Source organism: Syngnathoides biaculeatus, chromosome 6 (genome assembly GCF_019802595.1).
Source record: "Syngnathoides biaculeatus isolate LvHL_M chromosome 6, ASM1980259v1, whole genome shotgun sequence".
In the NCBI taxonomy this organism is placed as follows: Eukaryota; Metazoa; Chordata; class Actinopteri; order Syngnathiformes; family Syngnathidae; genus Syngnathoides; species Syngnathoides biaculeatus.
In genome coordinates, this window is record NC_084645.1 from 23,987,853 (window position 1) to 24,011,583 (window position 23,731).

Here is a 23,731-nt window from a genome sequence, read left to right on the forward strand (position 1 = left end):
GTGTGGCAGCAATTTGTTTCTATAATTTACACATTAAAATGTTTTTGTATAGAAATGTTTCGTTTCGACACATCTATCACTAATTCAGTCAGACACGAACTCAAAATCAAGTGAAGAAAATGTTCAATAGCTTTACTTTTGACATTTAAGCACGACGGACGCTACGCTATGCAATTCTTTTAACGACAACATTCCACCGAATAGGAAAAATCAAGGCAATGTTTCACCGCGGCGGGCGCAAAGTGAAAAGCGATATCGTCGCAAAAACAAAAAAAATGTCACCAATGTGCACATGTCATGCAAATTTCCTTGGAAAAGAAATCAAATAAAAGTTGCACTGTTTACACTTGGATATTTCGTTAACGAGGCTCCTGTGTCATTTTTGTTGAACGGTGGAATTTTTTTTTTAATGGAAAAATAATGACGACGAGCATTTTGTTTTGAAAGTTGTAAATCTTTTGCATTAAATGTAACAAGTTTACACTTTTACTTTTGAAATTAAAAATTCCAAATTTGAATTACAATCACTTTTCCTACATAGCTTTTTTGGAAAATTTAAAAATATATCAGTTTGAATGTCACAGTACATATACTATTTTGAAAATATTAAATTTTAAAATTTGAACATTACAAATTTTTTTTCAAAAGATGAATATTTTTTTTCTGTCTCACTGATAACCCAAAGCTAAAATTAGAAAAGGTTTGTTCGTTAAGTATGTTGAATATTGAATTTTGTTTTCAGGACTATTCAGAAATGTTGTTCGAGGCCCTTTTTTTCCCCTTCCATTTTTCTATATGTGGGGAAAAAAAAGTTTTATTCAGTACATTAAATCGAGGATGAGCGCTTCTCAATTTGTAAACGTAGTGTGAAATATTTTTTCCTGAATGAATAACAATAATTACAGACGTAGGGTAGGTCCATGAATTGGACAGAGACAAAATGTCAAACTTAATTTTTCATGTGCTCATCAGTTATGTTATTACACAAGTGCTCATCAGTTCATGTGATTACAAAAGAACTTTTCAATCATTGCTAACACGGGTACTCACCAGTACTCCTCCGTTATGTTATCACACAAGTGGTTTGCGCTCATGTAGGTTTTTTTTTTTTTTGTTATTACTAGATAATACAGGTGTTATTACATAAATGTAATTATATCTAGTGAGTACGTTTAGCAGCTAAAATCACTTATTTAGCAGGACAATATCACTGGAGACATGACTTTATTATCCAATCATTCCACAAAATAAAAATCGCACGTAAAAACACAAAAGCGTGTTGCAGTGGGGAGGCGGGATAAAACTCAGCGAGTTGGGTCGAAGGAACAATTTTTAGTCGACGAAGATGGACAAAACTTGGAAAAAAATAAAAAAAGTTATCCGTGATGACGTAGCTCAGTATTTCGGTGACTTAACTGTCAAAAGTCCAACTAAGTCCAGCCAACTTGAGTCCAAAAAAAAAAAAGAGTGTCTTGTGAGGACTTTTCATTCAGTCGGGCTAAGAAGAAGCAAAATGCAGTCCGAAGACAAAACGGAGCGAACAAAGTAGTCCGGCGTTGGTATTTCACAGCATGGTCCGTGCCACGTATCTCAGAAGGCCGCCGTGCTGGAGGAGCAGGACGTCCTGGTCGTCGTCCAACTGCGCCGTCGCCGCGAAACTTTTGCCGTCGCTCGTCTGCAAGGAAACGACGGCGTGAGGAGGACGAGCGCCGCGCAACGTGGCGCGCGGGAGAAGCGCGGCCTTGCCTTGACGGTGAGCCGCTGGCCGGGCGCCAGGCGTCGGGGCAGGCCGACGCTGAACCTCTCGGTGCCGCTGAGCTCCAGCGTGTCGGCGTTTTGCTCGGCCGCGAACTGCAGGGGCAGGATGCCCGCGCCCACCAGCTGCTTCCTGTGGAGGCGCTCGAAGCTCTCGGCGATGACGGCGCGGACGCCCTGGCGGAGGACATGCTCGACCAGTTCCAATATTGGCACGTATGGATATGCAAAATTTTGCCGGAAGTTGTGGACGAGAACCGTGCGCCGGTCACGGTGGGTTAAAAGTCGTTTTCAAAAAAGTCAAAATTCCAAAGTAGAGTGCTAACATCATATTTTACCGTCACTGTCCATATTTAATGCGGCGGCACGGTGGTTCAGCTGGAGAGGATTGGCCTCGCAATTCTGAGGTCAATGGTTCAAATCCCGACCTCACCTGTGTTAGTAAGTATCACCTTCCTTTTTTTCCCCCAAACTATTGATGCTAAACATTAGCATGTCAATGGCGTTTTATCTGGTTATAATTACCAGTTAGCCTTTTGTAAATATTATAGTAATGAAACTACTTCAAATACTAATTCAAAGTAATGTGAAAAATCTACATTTGATGACATTTTAAATGATGGTGGCTCAGCTGGTAATGTGTTGGCCTCACAGTTCTGAGGTCCTGGGTTCAATCGTGTGGAGTTTGCACGTTCTCCCCACGCCTGCGTGGGTTTTCTCCCACATCCCAAAAACATGGGAATTGGAGAGACTAAATTGCCCCTGGGTGTGATCGTCAAGTGCGACTGTTCGTCTCTATGTGCCCTGTGATTGGCTCATAACCAGTTGAGGGTGTACACCGCCTGCTGCCCGTTGACACCTGGGATAGGCTCAGGCACTCCCTGCAACCCTTGTGAGGATAAGTGGCTAACAAAATGGATGATTTGATGTTGCAATTCTATCCATCGCGCTGCTTCCTGCGATGTGCGCAACGTGGCCACCAGGAGCAGCGTGATACAGTCACTGTCATTTTTCTTCAAAAATAAAGAACATATGCCTATGAGGATCGCCTTCATTTTGTTTGAACTATTGATGCTAAACATTAGCACGTCTGTGGCGTTTTATCTAGTTACAATTACCTGTTAGCTTTTTGTAAACATAGTCATGAAACTACTTCAATTACTTAATGTAAAAATCTCCATTTGATGACATTTCAAATTCCATCCATCCATTATCCTCACGAGGGTCGCGGGGACTGCCGGAGCCTATCCCAGCCGTCAACGGGCAGGCGGCCGGGTACACCCTGAACTGGTCACCAGCCAATCCCGGGGCACATCGAGACAAGCAACCATTCGCACTCACAATCACACCTCGGAGCAATTTCGAGTGTCCAATTAATGTTGCGTGTTTTTGGGATCGAACCCGGGTCCTCAGAACTGTGAGGCCAACCGCTTTACCAGCTGATCTTCCTTTTGAGCGAACGCATCAACAGGACCGTCCATGGGCGTGTCCATGGGCCCCAGTGTTTCGTACCAGTAGGTAAGGTCCTTTGGCCACCCAATCCCGGGAGCTACCCGAGCCGTAGTCCTTCCCGGCCAGGATGACGAGCGGAACTCCGTCCCTCTGATAGCGCTCGGCCGCCTCGAACACGTCCAGCTGGGTGTAAGAGAGACGTTCACAAAACAATGAGTAGAGCACGACGTTTAAGGACCAAAGCCTGCCGCAAATATTAAATATTTGAGAGTAATTGATGCCGCCACCCAGAAAAGCTTTGTTGCATGAACACACCACAAGGTGGCGGCAAAGCACTTCTTCTACATCAGGGCCGGGCGAGCTTTTTGAGGCCGACGGCTACTTCTTGAGCGCCGATCGTTTGCGGCAAATTTCAGACTCACTTCATTACACGTACATGAAATAATTTGGTTTTAATTTATTGTAGTCAATGACATTACAGGCATTTTAAACTTTTCGTTCACGTAAGCAAGTCAGATTCAGAATTTCAAGCAAAAATAACAGTAACAATTTGTGGCGCGTTGTATATTTAGAAAATACCTCTCGGGCGCCTTATACTAACCTCGCGGGCTACCATTTGCCCGCGGGCACCGTGTTGGTGACCCCAGTTCTAAATTAATCTTTGCGGACTATTCAATTTAACAGCCTACTGGTCAAACATGTTCAAACGTTGCAATTTCTCCAGTTATTACTTCTTTGAATGAACGTCAAAGCAGTTCAAGCCCAGTCAATACCTTGAAAGAGTGCAAACTAATAACTGGTGAGAAGTTGCTACATGAATAAGTCCAAAACATTTTTGTCTTGTATCAATTTTGACAAAAGCAAAAAAAGTGGACCAAGCGAAAAAAACAAAAAACTGACCGTTTGGCCCGTGGGGACGTGGAGCGTCTTGGGGCCCGCTTTGCCCACCAGTCGGTTCTGGAGCTTGATGCTGGCGAACGTCCCCCGGGTCATCACGGCGTCGTTGCCCCGCCGAGAGCCGTAAGAGTTGAACTCGCGAGGGGTCAGCCTACGCCGCAATATGTATCCGGTAATATGGTGGACCAATGATGTGCAATGGAAACAATGAAAATGACTTTTCATGTAGAAATTGGGCAGGAATTTATCCCTTTTACAACATGTTTACTGTAATTATATTATAATATAGGAGTACAGAGATGAATCAACGTTTCATGCAATTTATGATGACACACCTGTATTATTTCTGCTATTGTACATCGCCACGGTGATCGTAAGCGCACCTTTTGCTGAGCAGGTACTTGGCGGCGGCGCTGACGCGGGCGATGCTGCCCGCGGGCGAGATGTGGTCGGTGGTCACTTTGTCGCCGAGGAACAGCAAGGCGTGGGCGTTCTCGATGGACTGAGGGGGCGTCACTTCTTTGCTCTTCCAACGCGAGCGCAGCACGTGTCAAACTTGTTGATTTTGTTTTCATAAATGTATGGATTTAGGAGGTCCCGCACTTACTAATTTGCTGAAGAAGGACGGCGAGCGGATGTACGTGGACTTGGGGTCCCAGGGAAAGGTGACGGACTCGGGGCACTCCATGTTGTTCCAGAACGTGCTCCCTTTCTGGAAACGGGAAGGCTGGACGCCGTTAGTTAACCCTTCAACACGCGACACAAAACGGTTCCCTCAGCTCGTTATTGTCTTCAACTCAAGAGCTGCGCCGATCTAAAATATACACGGCGATACAACGCTGCCATCTGTTGGCTTCTGTTTGTTATTACAGTTCCAACAACCGAGGCCGGCCACGATGTACCGAGATAGGCTTCGATGCAAAAAGACGGGACAAGCCGAAAGGAAAAAATGATACGCCGGAGCTGTGTAAAAGCCGCAAGTGCCCACATTGAAGCACGAGATATTTATAAAGATGGTACAAAAAAGTTTAACACTAGCGCTAACGCTAGTTCCATGCTAAGCTTAGTGCCGCGCCAAAGTCAATGCTAATGTAGCACCGCACTAACGCTAACAGGGCCGGTTAAAATAAAACTTACCAGTAAATACCACAGAGACACGCCAGTAACACAGCAGCAAAACGCTGGCACATCGCAGAAAGGGCCGGTAAAAGTCACTTCCTCGGCACATATATTCCACCGGTCTCATTCTTACCTTTTTCGCTCGAGTGCCCCCTTGCGGCCGTTCGGGAAAAAAAATGCACAAATTACGCCATCGCCGCATAAACCGCAGGGTTGAAAGCGTGAAAAAAGTCGCTGCTTGTAGGCCGGAAATTACCGGTTATTTGACAAATAAAAATGTCCACAGCAGAAAATGAGTTAAGAATCCTAATTACAGACACATTTTGTAAAACACGACATTTTCACAATCCTCCCTCAATTCTCTTGCCCTCTTTATATCTGCACATGCGGCAACTGACTTTCTCTGCGCAGCAATTAGCGTCATTTCCGGCCTACAAGCCGCGACTTTTTTCACAGGCTTTCAACCCTGCGGTTTATGCGCTGATGCAGCTAATTTGTGCATTTTTTTTCCTAACGGCCACAAGGGGGCACTCGAGCGGAAAAGGTAAGAGTGAGACCGGTGGAATATATGTGCCGAGGAAGTGACTTTTACCTGTGTGACAGGGTTAGTGTTCCCCTGTTAGTAATGCATGCGCATTCATCACAAGGAGACTTTTCAGCACGGGGGAGCGCTCAGACCGTCACACTAGTCTGGCCCTGTTAGCGCTGCGCTAGTGTGTTACTGCCGCGTCTCAGTCATTTTTACTAGTATGTTTTTTTTATTTAAAAAAAAATAAATAAATGCAAACATTTTTTCAAGTAAATAAAAAAAAATAAATAAAGAAAATAGCTTTTATTAAAATTTTTTTTTACCAGTCTGGCCCTGTTAATGCGGTGCTAGTGTGTTACTGCCCTGTCTCAGTGATTTTTACTAGTATGTTTTTTTTATTTAAAAAAAATAAATAAATGCAAACATTTTTTCAAGTAAATAAAAAAAAATAAATAAAGAAAATAGCTTTTATTAAATTAAAAAAAAATTGTTACCAGTCTGGCCCTGTTAATGCGGCGCTAGCGTGTTACTGCCGCGTCTCAGTGATTTTTACCAGTATGTTTTTTAATAAAAAATAAATAAATAAATGCAAAAATGTTTCAAGTAAATAATAAATAAATATAAAAATTGCTTTTATTTAAAAAAAAAAAAAAAAATTTTACCAGTCTGGCCCTGTTAGTGCAGCGCTAGCCTTAAACTCTCTCTGTAAGTTTCTTACAGCTTGTCCCGTTAGGGGTCGCCACAGCGTGACATCTCAGACGAACGCTCATTTTTGTTTGGGACGGTTTTTACGCCAGATGCCCTTCCTGACGCAACCCCTGTTGGGGAGTGGAGGCCCCCGTGAGCCTGGTCGACCAAACCAATGCTCTAACCACTGACCACCCTCTCTGTGTATCTTTGTAAATATCTTGTGCTTCAATGTTGGTTTCAATGTTTTTGTCTCGCGGCTTTTACATGGCTGCGACCACCGTAGTATAAAGTGGCTCTCTCTATGTTTATTCTTATTTTTTTTAATCCTAACCCCAAGATTTTTTTTTAAGGTAGTATCACAGAACCCGACTATTAAGCGATGCTTTTTTGTTCTTGGAAACGCAGCAGATGTGTGTGGCGCCCGTGCGTCCTCACCTCCATCCTCGCCTTGAGGTCCTTAAAGACGGAAGAGATGACGGCGTCCTCCTCCGTCCGTTGCACCTCCTCCCTGGACGGCCAAACGTCGCGAAGGTACAACTCCTTCCCGGCTGAGGTCACGCCCAAAGGCTCTTTGTCAAAGTCGATGCCCACGGTGCCCGCGATCGCGTACGCCACCACGAAGGGCGGCGAGGCCAGGTAGTTGGCCCGTACGCAGTCGCACAGGCGGCCCTCGAAGTGCCTGTTGCCGGAAAGGACGCCGCACGCCACCAAGTCGCCCTGGAATAGACGTCCGCGATGCCGTGAATTTTCAAAAACACAACACTTATCCTCCATTTGATTCAAGGAGGGGGGAAAAATAAAAAATGTCACCTGTTTGATTGCGTCCACAACACTTTCAGGCAAGGGGGCCGTGTTTCCGACACAGGTGGCGCAGCCGTAGCCAATCACCTCAAATCTGGAATGCAAAATAGAAATAAACACCAAATTCCCGTTACGGGGGATCGCCGGTTTATGTTTACGAAACGAGATCTGTTCCCAGAGCGGCGACGTAATGTCAATCTCGCTCGCGAAAAATCAAAGCTTGCCACTGTCAATTACTAACACACGCTAACGCAATAGTAATTTTAGTTAATAGTTTGTAATATATGAAACTGTTTAATGTCAATCACAGTTGTTTACTGTAAAACTTAAAAAAAAAAAAAAAAAAAAAAAAGAGAATTAGACAATCGATATTTTAACGCTGGCGTTGTAGCAACACATGTAGACAGACAATATAAAGACCACTCACAGACACATATTGTCTTTTCTCTGCAAAAACAACCTACCGTAATTCCCGACCTAGAGAGCGCACCTAGTTATAAGCCTCACCCGGTACATTTGTAAAGGAAATACCATTTGGTACATACAGCACATAAGCCACACCAGTGTAAAAGCCGCAAGCGCCCACATTGAAACACAAGATATTTACAAAGATAGTTTGACCCTAGTGCCGCACTAATGCTAACAACGCCACGCTAACAGGGCCAGTTAAAAAAAAACATACTGGTAAAAATCACCGAGACGCAGCAGTAACACGCTAGCGCAGCGCTGGACCGGTAAAAGTCACTTCCTCGGCACATATATTCCACCGGTCTCACTCTTACCTTTTCCGTTCGAGTGCCCCCTTGCGGCCGTTAGAAAAAAATGCACAAATTAGCCGCATCGTCCCATAAACCGCAGCGTTGAAAGTGTGCAAAAAAAAAAAGTCATGGCTCAGAGGCCAGAAATGACAGTACTAACCTTAGAAGAGTTTTATACTGCCCCCGTGTGGTCATAAGGGGCGGCACCTTATCAATGCGCATTGAATCATGAAATCATGATGTGCAACGTGTCTACTTCTTTACATTTTCTTTCATTAATCTAGTTATTGTAAGCTTTCAGAGTGCACAACACTAAGATTTGTATGATTACAAACGGTGGAAACATTTTTTTTCTGCTTTTACGGTCCTCGAACTGATTAATGGCATTTCCGTTCATTTCAATGTGAAAAGATGATTTTGGATAAGAGTGCTTTCCATTACGAGCGGGGTGGTCCGGAAACAGATTCAACTTACACGTCACGGCACCACGATATCAAACGCGCCTTCTTCCTCAGCTTCCGCGCAAACGAGTTCATGGCACCACGGTCCTCCCGTACCACAAGTTTGAGGATTCCTTACCCCAACTGGCTGAAGTACGGCAGGACCCCGCTGGTGTTGAGGTAGTGCGTGACCATGCCGCTTCCCGGCGCCAGGCTGGTGCGGATGTACGGCTTGACCGCGAGCCCGGCCTCCACGGCTTTCTTGGCCAGCAAGCCTGTCGCGGGCGTGCCGACGTTAGCCCCTTGCGTTAAGTCAGGGAGGGTCCCGTTCTGGTCGCTCCCGGGCCGCTTACCTGCCGTCAGCATGACGGAGGGGTTGCAGTTGTTGGTGCAGCTGATCACCGCGGCGATGACCACCGAGCCGTGGCCTAGCTGGTACTCCTGACCGGCGTGTAGGAAGGGAACCCGGACGTCCTGCTTGTCCTTGGAGATATTGAAGCCTCTGGGGCCCAACTGAGGGTCGAGCGGCAAGCGGGGCGATGTCAGACGAAATGATATCGTCACGGCGACGGCGGCGCGAGGGTTTTTACCTTCTCGTCGAGGCAACTCTGAAAGCCCTCTTCATGCCGCAGACGGCCACGCGGTCCTGCGGCCTCTTGGGCCCGCTGACGTGCGGCACCATGGAGCTCAGGTTGATTTCGATCACCTGCGCCCAAACGCAGAGGGCAAAATGTGAACTGCGAGAGAATTTCAAGAATATTTCAACACGAGGCCTTTTGAGTTGATTTACCTCGGGCATTGCGGTACTCACTGAATGAAATGTTTACACTATTTTGCGGTGGCTAAAACGGTTTTCAAACAAGTACTGTACATTTATTACATGGAGTTCATTTATATTTAAAAGTCAAGTTTCACGCCTATCCACATTCTAAAACAGATCTTGTAACGAAAAAGACATACAACATTATTCACTTGCGAAAAAATAAATATGAGCGGAGAGAGCGTCATCCATGCGCAAAGTTGCGGAAGTCTCATTCGACATCCGAGTGGTCGCCACATTGGCTGCATCTTCTGCCCGTGACGTCACACCGGGAGATTCGCTATTGAAAACACGCTACTATGCGAGATGACCAACAGAGATATTCGCATTTTTCCGACACCCCTTCTGACACGGAAGCTCTTTTCGAAAAAGAGAACAACCGAGTGAAGTGACCGGGGCAATATTACCCTATCGTTTCGCGCCATATTTAGATGATATGCGGATCACGGCCAAACCACCTCCCCGCCCGGTCCACTTCCGCGAGCGACGATGACGTACGATACACACCTACCTGTCATTTGGAACCCACGAAGCTCTCGTCCTTTGCACCCATTTTACACATAGAACCGAGTCTTTTGGAAAAGTAAGAAAAGTGAATTCATCCTCCCGAGAATTCGAGCAATGTCCAGCAATACAACGAGCCGGCATTTTGGCTAACACGAAGGAACTACAAGCTACCTTCCAGCAGCTAAAACTAATAGAAACAAAAGAGTCCGCTTGAGTGCGCTACTGCCTTGTATGTCATTTCTTGCTTCTTCTGGAAAACAAATCCCCTGAGAGGATTTTCATGGCGGGAGTTACAAAAAGCCATATACGTCAAAATCATGTTTTGTGGTGAAAAAACCGATGGGTCCATACCGGCTGCCGTTTTTTCATTAATAACATACTAAAAATCATGCATTTCATGACCTTTAACCTTGAAGTCCAATACATATGCATTTGGGAGTTTTTGCTTTCAAACGTTTGTTTTGGTATCATCTTTATTAAACTTCCCTTTTCAATAATAACAAAACCATTATCGCTTTAATGTATTTAACTCAGCAATATTCAAGCACAGTGTTAATATTGAAACAGTTCATAATGTTACACTTCAATTTTTTGGGGAACACCTCAATTAGGTCCATCTTTGTGGTTACCTCGGAATACTGGGGGTCTTCCGTAGGGTCCTCGTAGCTTCTGAAGAGCTTTACAGCCTTCAGGTAAGACTCTAGTAACTTGAGCTTTTCCTGGGAAAAGTCTGGAAACAAACGGATGAGAAAGTGTCAAACCCGGAAAGCGATCAAACGTAAAGTTCTTGGGGGTGAAAAAAAGACGAATACTCACGTGTCTTTTTAAAGTGCTTAATGGTGACCTGGTCGACGGGGAAGAAGCTGACGGTGGCGTTGTACTCGGGGCACATGTTGGCGATTGTGGTCCGGTCGGGAGCAGAGAGATGCGACACGCCGGGTCCGAAAAACTCCACAAACCTACCGGCGATGCCGGCTTGGCGCAAGTGCTGCAAAACAAACGCAAAGCGTGAATGAGTACGCGCGTGCGCGTACGAGAATGAAAACCGCAAGAGCCGAGCGCCATACTTTGGTGATGCCGAGGACGACGTCTATCGAAGTGCTCAGAGGGTTGATGGAGCCCACCAGTTTGCAGCCCACCACCTGAGGAAGGGTCAGCGACACCGGCTGGCCCAACATCACCGCTTCGGACTCGATCCCACCGACACCTGACGGGCGGCGAAGGTAGCGAGATTTGAAAGGACGCTACTGTACGGATTTCGGCTACAGCGTAGGACTTCTCCATGTACTGAAAAATGCCCGGTGTGACGGTCTGAGCGCTCCCCCGTGCTGAAAAGTCTCCTTGTGATGAACGTGCATGCGTTACTAACGGGGGAACTCTGGGTACGTAGCAGATGCTTACTGGGAAATCTCCTGGTCTCATAGTTCCCCTTCTTCTACATAGAGGGAGCTCGCATACATTATAACCTAACCCTAACACAAAAGTTGATAAAAAAAGATATACACATATATGTACGTCCGCTGTGTTCTTCTTTCTGAGACGTCCGTAGCGAACATGAACACTCGGCGACAAGACGTCGAATGGCACATGTTGAAATATGGATGGGGATGTTTCAGCCTGGCCGCAAGTTTACAAAAAATAAAGCGCATAAGCATTAGTCACAAAGAGACTTTGCAGCACCGGGAGCGCTCAGACCGTCACACCGGCATCAATGTTGCTTTATTTTCTATCATATTTCCCCCCCCCCCTCATTTTTTAAAATTTATTCATTTATTTTATTCATTGATTTGTCATTAATTTATTTAATGGTATTTATTTGCTATTTATTTATTTAATGGCAAATGTTCCCAATGCATTAAAAAAAATATATACAATTGCGATTTTGAGCTTTTCTCACATTTTTTAACCACACGGCTAATATTTTGAACAGAAATGTATACAGCTATTCTGAAACAAGTTTCAAACTTAATTAATTAATCAATTCCAGTGATGGCAAAGTCAGTCCAATAGCCACGACAACTGGGAGGGTTGGCATTGGATATGTGGATCCAGTAGATAATAATTTTCACCAAATTCTAGTAGTATGCATAACTTTAGGAGTCCAACAAAAATATCATAGAGCCCAAAAGTAAATTTCAAATGTTAGAAATAGACACTGAGCTCAGTCACACCACAAAACCAAAGGACAAGAAGGCGGCGGCGTCGTACCCCAGCCCAGGATGCCCAGGCCGTTGATCATCGTAGTGTGCGAGTCGGTGCCCACCACGCTGTCCGGGTACACCAACCCATCGCGAACCTGGATCACTCGGGACAGGTACTCCAGATTAACTTGGTGGACGGTCCCGACGTCCGGAGGAATCACGTTCACGTCCTTGAAGGCTTTTGAGCACCACTGTGTAAAAAAAATAAATAAATAAATAAATAAATAAAAACATTCGGACCGTTGCTAAGGGGAACTTATTCTGCTTCAGGACGGTCGGACTTCACGCTGTACCTTAAAGAACTGAAGTCTTTCTTTGTTTCTGCTTAACTCCATTTCCTGATTCTTCACTGACGTATCGGCTCTGCGGAGGAAGATACTTAAATTCACATTTCCTATTCTGCTCCTTCATAAAGAAAAGCAAGTTCATAAAGTACTGAAATATTGAACCGTTGGCCATGTGCATTCAAAAATTGACACAAGGTCAAATTAAAGTCACCTGAAAAGATTCTATCGCATTTCAAGTTCATCCTGAAATTTCACCCAAAAGCCTAACCAATACAATGGTACCTCGACTTTCGAGAAATGCGCTGATCCATTGTCAAGAGACAAAAAAATTATGAAAATATTATAAAAGGCCAAGACGTTTGTATTGCCACTCCGAGTTGAAGTCGAAAACATACTGCAGAACAAAGTGTGGATTTAAGCAAATGCAACATTACTTCAATAACAGTCCATCCATCCGTTTTCTTAACCACTTATCCTCACAAGGGTCGCGGGGAGTGCTGGAGCCTATCCCGGCAGTCATCGGGCAGGAGGCGGGGTACACCCTAAACTGGTCGCCAGCCAATTGCAAGGCACAATACACACTCACAATCACACCTAGGGGCAATTTAGTGTCCAATTAATGTTGCATGTTTTTGGGATGCGGAAGGAAACCGGAGGAAAATCCACGCAGGCACGGGGAGAATATGCAAACTCCACACAGGCGGGGCCGGGATTGAACCCGGGACCTCAGAACTGTGAGGCCAATGCTTTCCAGCGAATCTAATGCTAACAGACACTAGCATCCATGTTGCTCTGCCCTTTACCCTTTAAGCAACAAAGATCTGAACACATCACACGCATACAGACTAAACAATATTGACAGACATATGATAACAACTAAAATTACTCTAGTAAATAAGATAAAAATATAGGCATAAATCCCAGGCTATTTCCCACACACTAGCAGGGGCTATCATAATGACTGCATGAAATAATAAAAGCAAAAAAACAGTTTACTTCTTCACTTTAATTATTTTAGTGCTGTATGTTTTTTTACTCAAATATAAAATTGCAAATTTAAAAAAAGGGTTTCATAAGGCACTGGAACGGATGAATGGCATTTCCATTTATTTCAATGGGGAAAAATAATTTGAGATACAACTGTTTTGAAATACAAGCATGCCAATGAAGCAAATTGAGTTTTTAAATCAAGGTACTAGTGTATGCATAGTAGTGTATGACAAGGTACTCGAGCCCACTCACTCAGAGACCGGTTTGAGGTGGAAGGGGCAGAGGAGCGGCGTGTTCTCGATCTGCTGCACCGAGGCGTGAGGTCGCCCCGCCGATGGCGAAGAGGGGTCGTTGCAGGCCACTTTCCTGCAGGAACCCCGCTGGCCCGCGCAGTGGGAGCCCCCTCGCGGAAGAGGCTTGGAGGGGGCCGGCCGGGCACCGCCGTCCCCTCCGCCCGGGTTTGGGGCGTTCTGTATGGCGCTGTCGGGCACAATGACGCAAAAAACACGCTAGCTCCCAAAACAAAATGGCGACAAATTCAGATTTGCAGTATATCTGTTGTAGAACGGTAGAACAAGAGTGTGATGTGAGCGCACGCCCACCATTTGCTGTAGTCAATTTGCAGGCAGTGGTCTACAATGAGGTCTGTGGGGCATTTGGGGTTCACCAGGCTGGGGTCCACTCCATGTTTGACCACGGCGTCCCTCATGGCTGCCAGGTCCACCATGGCAGGGATCCCACTAGTGGCGGAAAGAAGAAGAAAAAAATATACCAGATTTCTGAATTACTTTCACCGGAAGTGTGAAGTCAGTGTCAAGTAAGTTAACGTTTTACTTATGACCGCAATTTCCCGCCTATAAGCCGCAAGAGGGCACTCGAGCAAAAAGGGTAAGAGTGAGACCGGTGGAATATATCTGCCGAGGAGGTGGATTTTACCGGTATGTTTTTTTTTCTAACCGGCCTTGCTAGCGCTCCGCTAGCATTAGCGTTGTGCTAGCGTGTTGCTGCTGTGTTACTGCCATGTTGCAGTGATTTTTACCGGTATGTTTTTTTTTTTACCATCCCTGTTAGCGCTGCGCTATCATTAGCGCTGTGCTAGCGTGTTACTGCCGTGTCTCAGTGATTTTTACCGGGATGTTTTATTTTTTACTGTCCTTGTTTGCGCCCTACTAGCGGTAGTGTCACGCTAGCGTGTTGCTGCCGCGTCTCAGTGATTTAGGTATATATTTTTTTTAACCGGTCCTGTTAGTGCTGTGCTACCGTGTTGCCACTGTGTAGCTCCCGTGGCTGTTTTTTGTTTTTTTTACCAGTATGTTTTTTTTTTTACCAGCCCTGTTGAAGCTACTGTGTTGTCGCTATGTTAAGCTATGCTAAGGTATTAAAACTTTGAAAACTCTTTCTGTGTACCATCTTTCTTTGTAAATATCTCGTGTTTCAATGTGGGCGCCTGCGGCTTTTACACAGGTGCGCCTTATGTATGTACCAAATGGTATTTCCTTTACAAATGTACTGGGCGAGGCTTATAATCAGGTGCGCTCGGTAGGCCGTAAATTAGGGTACTTCTTACCTTTACTTGACTATTTTCAAAAAATGTGTTTGCAAAGCAGTTGTTCTGACCTGCCACCGCACTCTGATGTAAGAATGGGGCTAGTTTGCACAATAACTGCCAAAGTAAGTTTCTCCCCCATCTGCTGTTCATTAAGTTTGGTATTTCCGATGGTTCTGGTGCTGTTTTGCTCTTTCACAGTTTCTTGATTCTTCCCAAGACCCTTCACGGGCCAATGGGTACATGTTTCTACGGGAACCTGTGCAATTGTTCTGGGACCACAGACGGTCTTTTGGAATGTTTCAAGCTCCTTTTTGAATACTGTTTCCACTGTCCCATAACCAATATACACTATGTATAAGTAATTTTGTTTCAAAATTCCTACCATTTTCCTTGATTGTGATACTAGTGGCACAATTTTTTTCTGTTATGCAAGCAGTCATTTGGCCGATGTTTTATTTTGAATTGCAACCACAAAAACTTGGGATATAGTGAAGCCAACTACCTACACGAGAACATTTCTTCAACAACAACAAAAAAAAAAGAGGGTTCAAGTTCTTGAAGTTTGTTGTAACTACAACACAAAACATAGAAACACAGTGTGTGTTTAAAACAACCACACAAATTCACCTTGGGAAAGTCTGCTCAATATCATGGTAACGAACGCAAAGCCACGGAATGCTAACGACGCCTCGGACTGTCACTCTAAATCCCGACTCGCTATTTGTATTGAAACTGACAATAAAACTATGAAAGTTTGGTTTATTTTATTTCTGGAAACCCGCTTTTGTCATCATAAAATAGCAATGCCGATCTTCCAGTGGCCGAATCTAAAACGTGGCTGATTTGTTTCTGTGTGCATGTGTGTCTGCCACACTCGACGCATATTTGAATGAAATTTTGCATGCAACAGAAACATAAATATATAAGTACTATGAATGACTGAATGTTGTCAGTGCTGATGTGTGTGTCATGCTCTTATCTGTAAAAGACGAACAGTACATTTACCAACCAACATGTTCTTGGTCACTCATTTTGGATACCGTTTTTTTTTCCAACTACCGTAATTGCCGGCCTACAAAGTGCACCTGGTTATAAGCCTCGGCACCCAGAAAGAGTTTAACGCTAGCGCTGCACTTATAACCGGGTGTGCTAACGTTAGCGCCGTGCTAATCACCGCATAAATTCCAGGGTTGAAAGCGTGTGAAAAACGTTTAGCTTGCAGGCCGGAAAATTACGGCAGTCAATTTCGTCGGGTTAGCCTTTACGACGAAAACTCAAGTGTTTCCATTCAGGGGCCGAAGCTTTTTTGTGAAAATCCATCAATAATTTCGTTGAAGCAGAAGCAGACGTCATGCTAACTACATAACGGGCAGGATGGGTCCCCGCTAAGGATGCTTAGAAACCATTCGCAGTAACTCAAAATGGCGTCGCCCATAGAAACAGCTACAATCCAAACATAGTGGTATAGTTTTTATTATTTTTTTTAATAACTAAGGCATGGCAACAGTTGCATTTCTTCAATGAACAAAATAAGTAAAAAGTGATTCTTTGATTTTTCGTGATTCAAATCCAAAAATTCTCATTGGGCATTTTTTTTCTGGGCAGACTCGAATTTATGAAGAGCGCTAACGGATAGCATCGGTGTCACGGTGCTTTAACTCTGTAGACAGGATAGAAAAATACGCACAGGCATACATTCTTTTTCTTCCGTGAAAAACGCCTGACATTATTGCAGCTGACTGAGTTGTGCCATTTATTCCAATCTCATTTAAATATTTCTTTATTAATCATTTCTAGTAAGCTTTTTTTGGTAATGTACAGTATTGGAAAGAGCTGCTTTCCTTAAAAATACATTACAAAAAAATTATTGGGCTTTAATAAGGGGCTGAAAAAGATTAATCCTATTTCCATTTATTTCAATGTGGAAAAATAATTTGGAATATGAGTGGTCATGGGAGGACTTAAACCCCTATCTCAAGGCACCGTTGTACTGGGAAATCCAAAATCCAATTTGGAAGACACGGGCCCAATTCCAACCAGAACACCCTCAGTGTAAACAAAAACTGTATAAAAGAATGACCCAAACTGTATGTAAGGGTTAAAATTGTGAGAACAATAAATAATATGTCTCCTTTAACATATTGAGGAAGTGAACTCACGTGAAGTCCTGCAGGAGGACCCGCGCTGGCGAGAAGGGCACCTCGGCCGAAGCCTGCTGTTTTTCCCAGTCCAAAATGTTCTGCACGTCTTCCCGCGTGACGTAAAAGTCATCGCAGTTTCGGATCACCGCCTCCAGCAAGACGCGGATGGACAGAGGCAGCTTGACTTGGGGGAGCGGAAAAAAAAAACACGCTTGAAGGGCAATCTTTTTAAATCATCTGTTAATATATATATTTTTTTTTCTGGTCTGGACTCACCATATCTCGGATCGTTTAATTTGTGAGGGTTAAAGAACTTGAGGTTTCCGTCGTCTGAGAGTTGGTCGATTAAATGGTGATAAGGGTGCTCTGTGGTGAGAACAAAAATGGAGAAAACTGTAGAAAACGGATGGATGTGATTATGAAATTAATTGGCATTCCCCCTTAAAACTGCTTTGACTCAAAATAGGTTGCTCTACGCAGATGAGTCAATAAAAGCCGCCTGATGTTGAACGAACTAAAGTGTCTTTTCTTACAGGATATTATTAAATACGTGCTCACTGCTCGATCATTTCATTTGTCACGGGACGAACGTCCGCCGCTGTTTAAAATGGAAAGATGAGAAAGTCCATTTTGGCAAGACTCACTGACGTCGCAGCAAGACATCACGCTGGTCAGTTTACAAAGAAACGTACACTGTACTGCTGCACTAGACTAAGATCCATACAAAAACAAAAAAAGGGTATCACGTTGGGATACTTTTCCTCAAATGAAAAAAAAAAAAATACAATTACCAGATTTTACGCCAACCTTATTCGACCTGATCGGAATCTGCCAGTAATATCCATTGTATGCTGATTGGCTTCAAAATCCGATCAATGATATCAATCCGCAAAAGATATTTATTCTGCGTTGTGCACAGTACATGTGAATGCAAAAGCTAGTTTATTTGTATATACTCTTATTTAAATAGGGAGTTTTTGTCTTTTGGCATAGAACTGTAAAGTTCAATCAAGACAGCCAATAAAGTTATTTAAAAAAAACACGTCAACGCCATGATAAACGCAAGACAGCTGAGATGAGAGGACACGTAACGCGCGGATCAGACTACCAGACGCGTTTGGTTTGCTCTTTCACAACGGCACGATGTGAGACTCCTGGAATAAAATCTCGTCTTCCCATTCAACCGGCTCCAGTCCGCTGTCTGAAATTCACCGTCTGTGCCAGCAGGCAGGGTGACTTCAGGATAGAACCGAACACCCAGCCAATCGCAGATCCGCTTTCTTGGTCACGTGACGTCACATACTAAGAAAGCGGAACTGGATTGGCAGGCTGTTCGGTTCTGACCTGAAGTGACCCTGCCTGGGGGCACAGACGGTGAATTTTAGACAGCAAATTATAGCCAGTTGAATTTCAGACAGTGAATTGTAGCAACTATTGAAAATGTGATCACTTAACATTTCAAATTCTGTTTTCTGTGGCATTTCAAATTCAAATCCTGGTGGCACATATTTACTTCCATATAAGTAAACTTTTTACCGTGAGGATGAGAACACGGGTGGGTTGCACAGACAGTATTGGAAGAACCAAATAGGGGGGTCGGGGGGGGTTAAATGTGTGTTGGTGGTCACCGCTGCTCAGGACAGGGAAGGACATTCGTGTAAGGCTTGCTTGGGGTACGGCCAGATAATTTTTCATACGAAACGGCTTGCAAGCGTGCAACAAAATATTATATGGGCTAGGAAGCTAGTGCTAGCACTTGTGGTTGTGTGTAAACATGCTGCGTTCTGACCAGAGTAACGAATTCCAACCTATTTGGAGCCAAGGCGCATACTTTAAAATGGAAAAATCTGACACAACGCCAACAAACAAAACAAGTTACAAAAACTACATACATTAACCGCTGTATGTACTAATTGCCATCAAATAGAAGACCATCAATTTGTTCTGCCAGTTACTATGCCGCACTGGCAGAAATAGATGACCATAGATACAGTATTTATTGAAAATACATATTTTTGCACAATTAACCACACAAATATAAACAGTGAAGGAACAGGACATTTAAATAGACTCATTGCTCCATCTTGTGAACGGATCGGTGATCTTTTTTTTAAACTCACAGCCACAAAAATCCCGATCGTGCAAAGCATATAAATTACCGTATTTTCCGCACTATAAGGCGCACCTTCAATGAATGGCCTATTTGAAAACTTTTTTTTTTTCATACATAAGGCGCACCGCGTTATAATGCACATAGAATAGACGTTACAGTCGAGCCTGGGGTGACGTTATGCATCCATAAGATCACAGATGTGAAACTCAAGGCCCAGGGGCCAGATCCGGCCCTCCTCGTGGCTTTATGTGGCCCGCGAAGGCAAATCAAGTGTGTCACATTCCATGATTCTTGTGAATATCTGTACTACAATTTCAAATTGTGAGATCATAAATGATAACACTGAGATATTACAAAACATTTACCAAACATGAACAAGAGTTGAAAAACCCATTACCCTTGATTTCTGATTCCAAAACCAGTTCATAAATTTCATGTGTACATATGATGAGGCAATTAAACAATTTTACCGTTTCACAGTCATAACGGCCCTCTGAGGGAAACCGTAACTACAATCTGGCCCGTGACAAGAATGAGTTTGACACTCCTGCATTAGATGGAGCTGCACTAAAGGCTCAATATTGATCCGTATATTAGGCGCACCGGATTATAAGGCGCACTGTCGGCTTTTGAGAAAATTAAAGGCTTTTAGGTGCGCCTTAAAGTGCGGAAAATACGGAACTTAACTTAATGCATTGCTGAGGTATCGGACCAGGAGTCCAGTATTTACAGGTAGAAATATCTGCAATATAACATGTCCCTCAGAAGGAAATGTGGTATTACATACAATAAAACTACACTCGGTGAGTGTAATTTGTTAACACAGTGATGCAACACTGACGGCTTTTGCTTTTTATTTCCGACAAACACGTTCACTCGTCCATTCCAAACCAACAATGTGAACACTCAACATACCTCGAGAGTCTTTTATGCATCACCATTATAAAACATTTCCACAAAAAGCAGTAGAAGGAAATCACAAAGCCAACTGCGAGGAACATTGCCAAAGATGTGGCGCACGTTTGCACGGTCCAAAAGCAGCATTTGACCCGAGGTATGTGCTTCCGAGCGGCAAATATTTTCAAGATCACCTTGCCTCACCTGTAGAAATTCCCAGTCGACACAAGAAAGGAGATAGAAAGTAGTGTTGTTCCTTCTAACTTTAAATATTCTATCTGCTCGACTGACACGACCAATTGACCGATGCATCTGTTACTAGCAGTACGACGAGAGACCCCCCCCCCCCAATTTTTTTTTTTTAAATGTCTGTCAAAATGCTAAGACCGGTTAGAAGGACAACCTGAGATTTTTAAAAATCGGAAAATGGGTGCCACAGGTGTCAAACTCAAGGCCCGGGGACTCATTCGGTCCCCCACATCGTTTTATGTGGCCCACGGAAGCAAATCGTGTTTTTCAAATCCCGCGATCCTTGCTAAAATCTGTACCGAAATTTTTAAATTGTTATATGTAATAAATAATGTTGACTTTGTTTTTGTTACCAATCGCCCTTTTTTTGGTTTTGTTTTTACAATAACTGAATCCTAGATTTCTGATTTCAGAATTGGTTATGCATCTGCAGTATTTGTTGCATATATGTAATAATAGCAGGTCATTAAATATGTCTATGGTTTCACAGTCAAAAATGCCCTCTGAGGGGAACTCAGAACTACAACATGGTCCGCAACAAAAAATGTTTTGGACACACCTGCCCCCTACGCTAATCAACTGAAAACTTAACGCAAAAGTATTCACCAATATGCTCATAAGGGCAAGTCAAGGCATCAAAATGACGCCAACGTTTCAAAAGGTATTTGAAAATTCTACTTGAATAAAACACACTGAGCATTATTTGAGAAAAGAGCAGCAAGGGCAAAAGAATATCAATTCTTTTATCATCCATTGTTTTGTTTAATTGATTTGTAATGGAGGCCTTTAAAGTAAAGTGCTTATTTTATTTAATTTTATTTCACATTTTAATTTATTATACATATTCTACACTGCTGTTTTCAGTTTACGATCTGAAAGAGACTTTAACTAGTTCGCAGTGAACTTGAAATTATTATGTACACCATAAAAAAAAATTATGTTTTTTGCCAAAAGGGAAAGATTAACCCATTCATGGGCAGGGTGGCAATTTTTTTGCCTTATTGAGATAAAAGTCTCCCAACAGGCCACAATCAAGGAAATAACACTTATTTTTCGTTTATGGTTAAGTTATACGACAACTTTACTCATTTATAATCTCATCCCAAAAATCTAACTACTAACTTCTGACCGATGACTTATCCTCTCCCGATACCAAATTATGGCTTCAGATTAAAACACTTAAATATTTTGATATACTGAAGGATATAATGCGTGAAAATCATGACATCCCAAAAATGGGACGCTGGCCACGATTAAAGACATAATTTAGAGTTGAAAAAAAAAAATTCTATTCACATATAGCAAATGTGAACCCTGGAGTGTGTCACACTTTTTTATTTTGTGTATACATTTTGAGAATCACTTATATTGCGCATTGACAACAACAAAAATTAAAATGACTAAATACTTGAAACATCTAAGCACCAGCTGATCCATTCATTTCGATTATGTTTTTTTTTTTTTATTTGGAAATGGTAATAAAGTGTTTACATACCTGTTGACAAAACGGGATTCACACCCACCCTCCTCCCCCCGAGAGGAAACACTTATTACCATATTAAAGATCAAGATAAAAAAAATCTAAATGTCAATTTTATGTAAATTGATGGAAATTTATGGCTGGCGGAAGATCATTTCATGGGGGCGGTGAAAGCTAAGAAACAAAGCAAATCCTAAGGGGAGGGGAACAACATTTGTTTTGCACCATGTGACTGCATTTTAATTTTTTTCAAAAAGCAAATTTAGTGTGTGTGTGGGGGGGGGGGGGGAGATCATCGTGACTTACTAATTGACGACGACAATATGAAAAGACCCCCCCCCCCGGTTGACAACATTCACTTTCGGCAGCGGAGAGAAAGCTGACTGGCCTTATCATCATCTGTCCATTCGCTAACTACTTATCGCACAACTGGTTGAACGAGTGTCGGCGCCGATAAAATATCCCTTTAAAAAAAAAAAAAAAAAAGCATACGACGAGTTAATTACTCCACACATACGTAGCGAACTAAGTTAGAGTGATGTTAAGCGTGGGTACCAGTACTGGCGAATTTCAACCATTTTCGTTTCTCGGTATGACTACCACCAAGCCGGCTGCGGCGTTTCACTCGTTGATAACCGTAACCAGAGGCGCACTCGCGTTTCGTGCAAAACGTGAAACTGGCGCCGCGCGGTAGACCGAGAAGGTGACGCCGACTGAGAAGAACAAGAAGATTCTTCTTTACCTTCGGCCGCCGACGTGAGCGCCATGATGACTTATGAAATCATCACGACTCGTCCTGGCGATCCTGGTGGCGACACCGAGCGGACCAATCAGAGGGCGGCTGAGTAGGAAAAGGTCACGCCCCACCGAGCTGTCGCCTTCAGAGTAAAAGCCGAATAGGAAACGACGCCTCGTCATAATAAAAGCGCACGAAAAAATGTCAATCGCATCCATCCATTTTCTTTGCCGCGTATCCTCACAAGGTTCGCGGGGAGTGCTGGAGCCTATCTTAGCCGTCAACGGGCAGGCGGCCAGGTACACCCTGAACCGGTCACCAGCCAATCCCGGGGCACATCGAGACAAACACCCGGAGTCAAAATCACACCTACTGGCAATTTAGTGTCCAATTAATTTTGTGTGTTTTTGGGATGGGGGGGGGGGAACTGGAGTGCCCGGAGGAAACCCACGCAGGCACAGAGGAGAACATGTAAACTCCACACAGGCGGGGCCGGGATCGAACCCGGGTCCTCAGAACTGTGAGGCCAACGCTTTACCAGCTGCCCATTTTAAGACCAAATTGTTCTTGAACACCCCCTAAAATGTCTTGAGTTTGTCCTCACAACTTCCTTAAAAAAAAACAAAACAACATATACATAATACATTCAACATTAATTGGACACTCTAAATTGCCCGTAGGTGTGATTGTGAGTGCGGCTGTTTGTCTCCATGTGCCCTGGACTCCCCGCGACCCTCGTGAGGGTAAGCGGCAAAAAAAAAATGGATGGATGGATGGATGGATATACATAATACATTCAACATTAATTGGACACTCTAAATTGCCCGTAGGTGTGATTGTGAGTGCGGCTGTTTGTCTCCATGTGCCCTGGACTCCCCGCGACCCTCGTGAGGGTAAGCGGCAAAAAAAAAATGGATGGATGGATGGATGGATATACATAATACATTCAACATTAATTGGACACTCTAAATTGCCCGTAGGTGTGATTGTGAGTGCGGCTGTTTGTCTCCATGTGCCCTGGACTCCCCGCGACCCTCGTGAGGGTAAGCGGCAAAAAAAAAATGGATGGATGGATGGATGGATATACATAATACATTCAACATTAATTGGACACTCTAAATTGCCCGTAGGTGTGATTGTGAGTGCGGCTGTTTGTCTCCATGTGCCCTGGACTCCCCGCGACCCTCGTGAGGGTAAGCGGCAAAAAAAAATGGATGGATGGATGGATGGATATACATAATACATTCAACATTAATTGGACACTCTAAATTGCCCGTAGGTGTGATTGTGAGTGCGGCTGTTTGTCTCCATGTGCCCTGG

At 43.7% G+C, this 23,731-nt stretch overlaps 1 protein-coding gene across 1 annotated transcript; it reads right to left on the reverse strand.

The window, feature by feature from the left end:
* Positions 1–1,207: 1,207 nt before the first annotated feature.
* On the reverse strand, positions 1,208–22,524 carry ireb2 (iron-responsive element binding protein 2). Its single transcript, XM_061823571.1, is given in 22 exon segments — positions 1,208–1,675; positions 1,747–1,932; positions 3,268–3,390; positions 4,108–4,255; positions 4,488–4,630; positions 4,712–4,816; positions 6,878–7,159; positions 7,253–7,337; positions 8,581–8,716; positions 8,795–8,954; positions 9,032–9,060; positions 9,063–9,147; positions 10,398–10,498; positions 10,585–10,756; positions 10,836–10,975; positions 11,977–12,160; positions 12,263–12,332; positions 13,499–13,726; positions 13,849–13,986; positions 16,955–17,120; positions 17,213–17,302; positions 22,418–22,524. Coding segments are annotated over 22 exon segments (2,907 nt in total). The 5' UTR covers positions 22,443–22,524; the 3' UTR covers positions 1,208–1,564.
* Positions 22,525–23,731: the final 1,207 nt, after the last annotated feature.